This window comes from Rhinatrema bivittatum, chromosome 13, assembly GCF_901001135.1.
Source record: "Rhinatrema bivittatum chromosome 13, aRhiBiv1.1, whole genome shotgun sequence".
NCBI lineage: Eukaryota > Metazoa > Chordata > Amphibia > Gymnophiona > Rhinatrematidae > Rhinatrema > Rhinatrema bivittatum.
Window position 1 is genome coordinate 42,265,683 of NC_042627.1, and position 11,166 is coordinate 42,276,848.

The window sequence follows — 11,166 nt, forward strand, 5'->3', positions numbered from 1 at the left end:
ACAGCGTTCTCCCCCAGGGACTTGATGATCTGGTCCAAATCCTCCCCGAAGAGGAACTTGCCCCTGAAGGGAAGAGAGCCCAGACTGGACTTAGAGGACGTATCAGCCGCCCAGTTGCGTAGCCACAGTAGCCGTCGTGCTGCCACTACCGAAACCATGGATCTTGCGAGGACCCGAAAGAGGTCGTACGAGGCGTCCGCCCCATACACCACTGCGGCTTCTAGTCGATCTGCCTGGGCAGCCTCATCGGCCGGCAGGACCTGAGATGTGAGGAGTTGTTGCACCCAAAGGAGACTAGGCCGCTGGGCAAGCGAACTGCACATCACCGCCCGCATACCCAGTGCGGAGACCTCGAAGACCCGCTTAAGGAAAACTTCCAACTTACGATCCTGTGTGTCCCGCAACGCCGCACCTCCCGTTACTGGGATAGTCGTCCTCTTCGTGACCGCCGACACTGCGGAGTCCACCTTTGGGACCTTGATGAGGTCCAGAAAATCTTCGGGGAGCGGGTACAGCTTTTCCATGGCCCGGCTGCTCTTCAGGGAGGCCTCCGGGGTGTCCCATTCCCTGGTGAGAAGTTGTAAAAACGAGTCAAGAATGGGAAAGGCCCGAGCCCTCGGCCGGAGTGCCGCCAGGACTGGATCTCCCTTCTTTGAAGAAGTGACGACAGCGGGAGCTACTGGGGCAGGCGGGTCCAAATCTAATTCCTGAATGATCTGCGGGATGAGGTCGTCCAGCTCTTCCCTCTAGAAGAGGCGTAGGGTACGCGGATCATCCCCGTCCTGCGTGCCGTCCCCTTGTCCCCCATCCGGGAGGTCAGGTCCATGTCCCGCTGGGTCTGACACCGCCCCCACTGCCGCGGACGCAGAGCGGACTCGGGTGGGAGGCCCCCGCTCCCGGAGGGTCGGGGGGGGGGGGGGGCCGGCGTCGAGGGCGACATCCGTGGGATCTTAGGAGGGGGGGGTCCCCACAGGCGCTTCCAGCCCCTGCAGATAAGCGGTATGCATGAGCAGGATAAACTCCGGAGAGAACCCCGGCCTGCTCGGGTGCGCTTCGAGGAGCGGCGTGGTTCCTGCTCCCTGGCTCTGGGTGCTTGGTTCCTGCACCAAAATCGGGGGAGCATCCCCGCTTGTAGAATCCTCCCGGGATCCGTTCTCCCTCGTGGCCTGCGCCTCAGGGCGCTCAGAGTGTAAAATGGCCTCCGTTCCCGCCAAAAATGACGGAGTGGCCAGCCCGCGCCGCCCGGGCAAAAAAGAGAAATCAGTCAGGGACTGTGAGGTACCTTCCCCCCCGGGAAGGCATCGCGCGCAGATGCCCTCCCGGGAAATCCGGGACCCCGGGTCGCTGCAGGCCGCACAGCGTGACGGCCGCGGCATCGGGATCGCTGTGGGAGACAAGAAAACGGCTCCAAAAATGAGAAAAAGCCTCGGGGGGGGGGGGGGGGGGGGGGGGGCCAAGCCCACAAAAGCGCCGCTGCGGGGGGGCCCAGTCGGCCCGCACTGCCCGCTGACCGAAAATAGAGGAGGGTGCCGCGGGGGGCCTTCCCGGCCACACAACCCGCCCCAGACGTCTTTTCCTAAGCGCCGCAGCAGCCCATGAGGAGCTGCAAAATGGCCGCGGGTGAGGGAGTAAAAGCGAAGAGGCCGGCTCCACCGGCTTTCGCGGGCACCGGGGGCTGAGCTGTGAAGGGAAAAACTGTAAAGGAAAACCAACTTACCCCTGGCTGCAACGAGAAATAAACAGCAAGGCCGCAGAGAAGAGACAAGGAAGAGAAACCACTCCCCAGAAGTTGAAAGGCCCCTGCCTTACTATTCTTTTTTTTTTTTTTTTTTTTTTTAAACTTAGTACAAAATTGATAAAATCTTGATCCACAAGAAAAAGACAGCAACAAGCCAGATAAGCAAGAAAATGAGAAAGAAGGAAAAAGAGGGGAAGCCTGATTCCCCTACTCGCATCTGCTGGAGTCAGAAGATACTGAACTCCTGCAGAGGGGGTAGTAGTATATATGGATACGCCCCCTCAAAGCTTGTGCTGACTCCATCTGCTGGATTGGGGACATAACCCACTGTCTGGACTGATCCAGGTACGTACAGGGAACGGAGTGCCAGTGCTATAGGACCCGTAGTCAGGATTTTACACACCAAACATGTTTTATTCACAAATTATTTTTGCATGCATAAAATATGCTTTATATACTTTCTCACACTGAAAGCATTGTGTGTACATAATGTACTCAGAGTATGCTTTCTGCACAAAAGTAGGACTTTTGCCACAACCTGAGCCACTTGTTTCTCCCAATAGCATTACATATGTGCTCAGCACAAAAAAAATATAAATAAAATGTGGGGAATTATGAGCTTTGCCAGCAGGCCATGTCAGGGGTTAACTAACTTCCCTTCTCTCTGACCTTTGCACTGAATGCAGCAAGACTAGCTCATCTTAAATCTCTAGCTTATAATTAACCCTCACTGCCTAGGGAGAGGATACCTAGCTGCCACGTATTCAGATGCAGGCAGAAGGCAGACATATATGGTATAGGCTTCAGCAGCCAATGAAATGATCTGTACACACCCCCTGAGCCAATGGTCTAATGACACGTCTGTATGCTATGGCTAGGAGAGCCAATGATATAATGACATCTGTATGCTATGGAGAGGGGAGCCAATGATGTGATCGCACATTTGTATGCTATGGATATATGTACAATAAAAAGGGACCCACGGGAGTGGTCAGCCCTTCGCTTCACTTCCCTTCTTGCCATGAATCCTGCCTGATGTTTATTTATTTATTTAACATTTTTCTATACCGACCTTCATGGTTAAATACCATATCAGGACGGTTTACATCGAACAGGGATAAAAATAATTAGGTAAAGGAAGAGACAAAGTTACATTAAACGAGGACCGTGAACTTGGAAGCTTAGGTAGCTGGAAGAAAAGAGATAAAGTTAAGTAAAGAAAAGAGAAATAACAAATTCCGGACTAGAGATAGTTCAGAATAGAATTAGTCCACATGTTAGAGTTGGTATCCATGCTGTCCAGGAATCAGATGAGGGGAGGTATAATTGTTCGTATAATTGTTCGTGAGTAGATAAAGTCTAATGTGTATCCCAGGGTTCTGGGAAGGCTAGGCGGAACAACCACGTTTTGAGTTTTTTTTTAAAAGTTAGCAGGCAAGGTTCCAACCTGAGTTCAGCAGGGAGGTTGTTCCAGATAGCTGGGGCTGCTGTTGAAAATGCTCGGTCCCTGGATGCAATGAGTCGCGTGGCTTTGGTTGGAGGGGCTTGTAGTGTTCCTTTGGATATTTCTCTCATTGGCCTATTAGAAGTATGGAGTTTTAATGGAATTTCAAGGTCGAGATAAAGGAGATCGTAGATGGATTTATGTATTAATGATAAAGATTTGTGAAGGACTCTGTGGTTGATTGGTAACCAGTGTAGATTTCGGAGGATGGGTGTAATATGATCACTCCGCTTGGTGCTTGTTAGGATTCTGGCAGCAGCATTTTGTATCATCTGAAGTGGCTTAATGGTTGAGCTGGGTAGACCTGTGAGGAGAGCGCTGCAGTAGTCTATTTTGGCAAATATCAAGGATTGAAGAACTGTCCTAAAGTCGTGGAAATATAAGAGAGGTTTGAGTCTTTTTAATACCTGTAGTCTGAAGAAGCAGTCTTTGGTGATAGTGTTAATCATACTCTTTAGGTTAAGACGGTTATCGAGTATTACCCCCAGGTCTCTAACCTGAGTATGAGTGAGGGCATGGTTATGATGGGTCTGTGATTGGATGTTGTCTTGGTTGGCGGAAATGAGAAGGAGTTCAGTCTTGTTAGCATTGAGGACCAAATTTAAACTGTTGAGGAGACTAGTGATAGATTGTAGACAGTTGTTCCAGATCGAGAGTGATTTGGTAATGGATTCCGTTATGGGGATCAGGATCTGCACATCATCTGCGTAAATGTAGTGAATAAGGTTGAGACTTGTTAACAATTGGCACAAGGGGAGGAGGTAGATATTGAAAAGTGTGGGGGACAGGGAGGATCCTTGAGGTACTCCTAGTGATGAATTTGTTGGTGGTGATTCTTTATTATTTATTCTGACCTTGAAGCTTCTATCACTAAGGAAAGACTTGAACCAGTTGTAGACTTGTCCTGAGATGCCTATGTCTAATAGACGATTCAGGAGAATGGCGTGGTTGACAGTATCGAACGCCGCTGATATGTCTAAGAGGATTAGCAGAAAAGAGTGTCCTTTGTCAAGTCCCATAATAATATGGTCAGTTAGGGAGATGAGCAGGGTTTCTGTACTGCGTGATTTGCGGAAACCATACTGTGAAGGATATAGTATATTGTAATCTTCTAAATACTCTGAGAGCTGGGTGTTAACCACCTTTTCTGTGATTTTGGCTAAGAATGGAAGATTTGATATAGGGCGAAAATTAGCTAGTTCACTAGGGTCTAAGTTGTGTTTCTTAAGGAGGGGTTTGAGAGAGGCGTTTTTTAGGATGTTTGGGTACAAACCTTGGGTTAAGCAGCAGTTTATGATGTTGGCCAGAGGTCCAGAAATTGTGTTTGGTATGAGTAGGAGTAACTTGGTTGGTAGGTTGTCTGAGGGGTGGCTGGATGGTTTCTGCTTCTTGAGAATGGATTCAATCTCTTTAGATGAAGTTAATTCGAAGTTGTCTAATTTGGCTCCCTTAAGCATATGGGTATTGGTAAATGAAGCGAGGGTGTTGTTATTGGGTGGGAGGAGTGAGAGCGTGTTTGATATCTTCTGCTGAAAGAAAATGGCTAGCTCGTTTGCCTTGGATTGAGCTTGTTCGTCTGGGATCGGTGGTGGTAGTGACTTTGTGATTTGAGACACATATGAGAAGAGAGCCTTCGCGTCATATTGGAGATCATGGATTTTATAGGCGTAAAAAACTTTTTTTGATTTTAAAATTAAAGACCTGTAATGATGTAAGGTTCCTTTGTAAGAAGAAAGCGTGGAGGAGGAAGGGGCTTTACGCCATTTGTTTCCCTTGTGACGTAGTTCTTGTTTTATCTGTTTGAGTTCATTGGAGTACCAAGGTTGATTTCCTTTTTTTAAAGGATTAATTCTTTTCGAGATAGATGGGCAGTGTTTATTTGCTACAGCTTCTGTGATATTGTGCCAGGAGAGCACCGCTGTGTTGGGATTGGATAGATCTATATTTTTGAGATCGTTAGAGAGCTGTTCGTTGAGTGTGTCGGAAGCACATGATTTCCTGAAGTGAATGGAGGAGAGGTGTTGGGTGGTAGGTGTCTGTTTATTTGAGGTGAAGGTGGTTGTTATCAGATAGTGGTCTGACCAGGGGATGGGGGTACAAACCGGATCCTTGGTGATGGAGAAGTTAGAGTTGATAAAGATAAGGTCCAAGGTGTGTCCTGCTTTATGTGTGGGTCCGTTGACGATCTGGGTGAATCCCATAGCATTGAGGGCGGTGAGGAGGGCTTCACAGTTGGGTGCATGGTGAGTGGCTTCAAAGTGTATGTTAAAGTCTCCCAGGATTATGGTAGGAGAGTCAGTGTTGATATGTTTAACGATGGATTCAATAAGGGGGGAGGCGTCTGCTTCCAATACTCCTGGGGGGGCATAAACTAGTAAGACTTGCAGATGATTAGATTTGAATAAACCTAGTTCTAGTTTGGATTCTGTCTTGATTGTATGAGATGTTAGTCTGAGTTCTTTCTTGGTGGCTAGTAACAGGCCGCCCCCTCGTTTTTTGTGTCTGTGGATAGAGAAAAAGTCGTATTTGTGGGTAGGCAATTGATTGATTAACGCTATGTCCGAGTTTTTTAGCCAGGTTTCTGTGATGGCGCAGATGTCAGGATTACAGTCTAAGAGATAGTCGTTGAGGATATGAGTCTTTTTTGTCAGGGATTGAGAATTGAATAGGGTCACTGAGAGAAGAGTTAGACCTAGGAGCTGAGTCAGGGGAGTGATCAGGATAGGGATGAGAGATCTGGGAATTCTTGCTGGAGAGGATTGAGCTGGAAGAATGTTGAAGGGGTGACGGTGATATCTGATGGGAATATGTTGGGTCATCATATTTGTGTTACTCTGGAATTGTTGTGAGTGCAAAGATGAGACTTGATTAAGGGTCCTGGGCAAATGTCGTTTTCAGGCCTTGCTTTTCAATAAGAAAGTTGAAAAGGGTTATTTGAGCCGCGGGCGTGTGGAGTTGAAAGGGGGGGGCTGCTCAGGGGCTGCACTAAGGGGCTCACAAAGGGGCAGGCCCCTTTGTCGTGCCCCTTAGACGCGCGGCGCCTGAGCTCAGGTTAGTTTAAATGTCCCTCTCCCTCGCTGACTGGTTGCTTGGGCTGGTGGGCGGGTCTTTTTGCCGCTGCCTGTGGGATCGGAGCTCAGGCTCGCCGGGGGGGAAGGGAAAAAAATTGAGGCCTTACCCCGACGGGTCTGGGCGCCGATCGCGCAGGCCTCCCCTCCCTGATGCACAAGTGGAAGCAGAAGCAGCAGTATCAGCGGTTTGAGCAGGAGATGAGCAGCGCCGGAGCTCAGGTTAGTTTAAATGTCCCTCTCCCTCGCTGATTGGTTGCTTGGGCTGGTGGGCGGGTCTTTTTGCCGCTGCCTGTGGGATCGGAGCTCAGGCTCGCCGGGGGGAAGGGAAAAAAATTGAGGCCTTACCCCGACGGGTCTGGGTGCCGATCGCGCAGGCCTCCCCTCCCTGATGCACAAGTGGAAGCAGAAGCAGCAGTATCAGCGGTTTGAGCAGGAGATGAGCAGCGCCGGAGCTCAGGTTAGTTTAAATGTCCCTCTCCCTCGCTGACTGGTTGCTTGGGCTGGTGGGCGGGTCTTTTTGCCGCTGCCTGTGGGATCGGAGCTCAGGCTCGCCGGGGGGAAGGGAAAAAAATTGAGGCCTTACCCCGACGGGTCTGGGCGCCGATCGCGCAGGCCTCCCCTCCCTGATGCACAAGTGGAAGCAGAAGCAGCAGTATCAGCGGTTTGAGCAGGAGATGAGCAGCGCCGGAGCTCAGGTTAGTTTAAATGTCCCTCTCCCTCGCTGATTGGTTGCTTGGGCTGGTGGGCGGGTCTTTTTGCCGCTGCCTGTGGGATCGGAGCTCAGGCTCGCCGGGGGGAAGGGAAAAAAATTGAGGCCTTACCCCGACGGGTCTGGGTGCCGATCGCGCAGGCCTCCCCTCCCTGATGCACAAGTGGAAGCAGAAGCAGCAGTATCAGCGGTTTGAGCAGGAGATGAGCAGCGCCGGAGCTCAGGTTAGTTTAAATGTCCCTCTCCCTCGCTGATTGGTTGCTTGGGCTGGTGGGCGGGTCTTTTTGCCGCTGCCTGTGGGATCGGAGCTCAGGCTCGCCGGGGGGAAGGGAAAAAAATTGAGGCCTTACCCCGACGGGTCTGGGCGCCGATCGCGCAGGCCTCCCCTCCCTGATGCACAAGTGGAAGCAGAAGCAGCAGTATCAGCGGTTTGAGCAGGAGATGAGCAGCGCCGGAGCTCAGGTTAGTTTAAATGTCCCTCTCCCTCGCTGATTGGTTGCTTGGGCTGGTGGGCGGGTCTTTTTGCCGCTGCCTGTGGGATCGGAGCTCAGGCTCGCCGGGGGGGGGGGGGGGGAAGGGAAAAAAAAAAAAAATGTGTCTTCATTGCCGCAATAATAAAAGGCTTAGCTTATGTTTAATACATTAGCATACCTCAGGTGAAGATACTGAAGTTCAGCAGTATTTTGCCACTCTCATATTAAGCCCTAAAAAAAAAAAAAAAAAAGGGGGGGGGGGGGGCAACAACTTGGCAGAATAAATCCTCTGCTGACAAGTCAGTTTGTGGACTAGCCCATTTGAAAGATAACCCTATATCTATGGTGGTAGGAACAAAGACCAATAGCACAAAAGCACATTTTTTTCATGAGGGAAGGGGGGAAGAGAAAAGAATTCTTTTGGACACAAACTATTATGCAGCTCCAAATAAGATTATCATATATGCACTAGCTCTTCACAACCCTCTTCAACATCTACCTGCTCCCACTCTGCCAACTCCTCTCCAAACTAAATCTAATTTATTATCTATACGCAGACAATGTACAAATCCTCTTACCGATTACTGAATCATTAAACAAAACCCTTCTTTTCTGGGATACCTGCCTTAAGTCTATAAACAGCCTTCTATCCAGCCTCAAGTTGATCCTGAACACTAACAAAACGGAACTCCTCATCTCTCACGACAGAAATCTCACACTGCCCAACCTTCATTCTACAACACTTCCTACCTTCTCCCCCCAAGTCAGAAACTTAGGAGTCATCATGGATAAACAACTGAGCTTCAAAGGTTTCATCAACACCACGACTAAGGACTGTTTTTTCAAACTTCAAGTTTTAAAACGACTGAGACCTCTCCTCCACTTCCATGACTTCCGTACAGTGCTCCAGGCAATCATCTTCTCAAAAATAGATTACTGTAACTCTTTTGATCGGCCTACCTGCCAATACTATCAAACCATTACAGATGTTGCAAAATGCAGCAGCCAGAATTCTTACCAGGACCAAAAAAAAGGGACCATATTACTCCCATCCTGATAAACCTCCACTGGCTCCCTATCAAATTCAGAATCCTGTACAAAGCTCTCACCATTACCCACAAAGCTCTCCACATCATCACCCTGCTTGATCTCAAGATCCCTCTCCGACCACGCTTACCATCCAGGCCAGTAAGAGCAGCATATAAAGACACCCTCCAAGTCCCCCCATTAAAAACTTCATTAAGAAAGAGAGCCATCTCAGCATCAGGACCAACACAGTGGAATTCTCTTCCTCCAGACCTCCGACTTGAACACTGCCCGGTTACATTTAAGAAAAGACTCAAAACCTGGCTGTTCAAGCAGGCCTTTGCTTAAATCAGATGCCAGTTGAATTAAATCAATCAGGTACAAAAACTTAGATTGTAAGCCCTCTGGGGATAGAGAAATACCTACAGTACCTGAATGTAAACCAGTGTGATATCTCAATTGAGATCGAATGTCGGTATATAAAAACAATAAAAAAATAAAAAATAAAAAAAAAAATCAGTTCACTCACTAGTAGTCCATGGACTCTTTCCTGCTTGCTCTCGATATAGACGATCACTATTTGTCCTTCTATAGTCCCTATCCCAAAGTCCTTTGCCAATAACATGGTCTCAAACCTAATCACAACCCTACTAGCCTTGTAACATAGTTTTGAGTTATACCCTTGGTTTGTTAATCAGTTTCTTGATCCTAGTTCTGTATTCCCTTGTTCAATGTAATTGCACTCTATGAGGCACAGTTTTCTGTTTCAATGTAAACCGAATTGATTTGTAACCTTTTACAAGAAATCCGCTATATAAAACTGTTAAATAAATAATAAAGAGCTGCAATTACATTGCAAGTTTTAGAGGGACCTCAATTATTAGGTCGATACAGCATCTTACATGAACACCCTTCAATTGTGGTACCCCAACATTAGAGAAAGTGCCCTTGAAAGCTAGATACAGACCTAATTAATTAAAATATTTAAAAGTTTATATGTTCCTTATTTTTAAAATATATGACCTAGACACAGCATTACCCAGATCTGTAACTCTGAAGGCCAAATAGCTATTTTATGAAACGTATTTAGCACAATTCTGAATTATCTACAGCTCCTGATGGGGTATAAACGTGAATGTAAAAAGTAGCAAAAAAAACCCAAACAAACAAAACTCCATTTAGAAATTCTAACTTAGAACTATGTAATCCAATACAGAACCAGGATAGTTATTCCAAGTACAAAGCTACTATTCTGGCTATCGTAGTTCCCATAGGTGGTAGAACGGAGCTCCACGTGTACTTCTACTATTCTGGAGCAGTTTTCCCCAAGTCGTGAAATCAAGAACAAGCATAGTTCTTCGTCATGAAAAGGCAGAATATAACACCAAGAAAAGTTTCCATAGGAGGCCTAACGGGACCAATAAAGAGTTTAGGCAAATTGAGACAAGTATGGAGCAAATTGAGACAAGTATGGAGAAAGCAGAATAAGCAATAGTGAAATGTTCCCAACAGTAGGGTCAAGACAGAAAGCTTCCTATACAATAAAGCTATTTAAAGCTTACGTAGACCCCCCCCCCCCCCCAAGCCTTTTAATAGGGAATAAGACACCCGAGGAAAACATTAAAGAGCTCTTTCTTTGTAACAATGAAATAATCACTTTTATATAGAAGCCTGAATACCTTAAACTAGAAAGGGAAAAAAAAGTCCAGAAATCTACTTTAATTTTTGAATGATCTGGGCTTTAGCCGACTTCCAAAGCCAAAAAAAAAAAAAGAGGGGGCTGAGGAGACAGATTTAGCGGAAAAGGATTTTATATTAATGCTAGAATCCACTTCATACTATACATCAACACTAAGCGTTTTCAATAGAAAGCTAAATATAAGCTACTACAGAAATTAAAGACAAACCATTGCCTACTTACAACAGCACGACGAGCTGCCATTTCTTAAAAAAAGGTAAAACAACTAAAAAAAAACACAGGGTCCCCACCCCCCAAAATTAAAAGGACCACTTTTTTTTCTTATTTTTTCACGGCGCTGCAGCAAATGTAGCTATAAGGAGCAGACGTAGCGCTCGGTTTGAGCATACAGAGTTTAAAAAGCACTGGGCGTCCCCGATTGGATGCAACTTCATAGAATGCATTTACCTCATTGGTTGAGCCGGGAGCCTTTGGTATGCGTCGTCATGGCGACACGCCCTACGCTAGAAAATACTTTTAAAGCAGTCGCTAAAACACAACTCAGTCATTCTGGCAGCTTGTCAGATGTCGTCTTCCGAAGGGTTCGCTCTTGGAACCAGTACTGTACACTGGAGAGAATATTTATCCATTTTAGTTTTGTTTTGATTAAATCTCACGAGATTAAAGGAGATCGTGAACGTCACGAGGGCGACAGGCAGGCGGAGACTGCGCGTCATCGCTCTCTGCAGGGCTGGTGGGGGGAGACGTGTTGTGTCACGTGGGTGCGGGTGCTTTATGTATTTTTCTTGAGCCTTGCTATTTCTTGTTACTCAGTCCTCTTGAAAGTTTTCAGTGTTGCTTCATTTTTCCCGCTTTGTGAGTTGGGTGGTCGCTACTCCTTGAAACAGTCCCATATCAGCGGCTAAAGGGGGAGATTATACCACAGAATGGGTTACAGCCGGATAGC

At 47.3% G+C, this 11,166-nt stretch overlaps 1 protein-coding gene across 2 annotated transcripts in view; it reads right to left on the bottom strand.

Annotated features, from left to right (window-relative positions):
* Positions 1–10,817, bottom strand: part of CCNB2 (cyclin B2) — a 51,158-nt gene extending 40,341 nt beyond the window's left edge. Inside the window, exon 1 of one of the 2 annotated variants that reach the window (XM_029575200.1) lies at positions 10,668–10,817. Coding sequence is in view for 1 of the 2 variants with exons in the window: in XM_029575199.1 (XP_029431059.1) it covers positions 10,443–10,463 (21 nt within the window). In the remaining variant the exon portion in view is untranslated. Of the gene's footprint in view, positions 1–10,442; positions 10,599–10,667 lie in introns of those variants that run through there. The other variant, XM_029575199.1, reaches the window with a different exon arrangement.
* Positions 10,818–11,166: the final 349 nt, after the last annotated feature.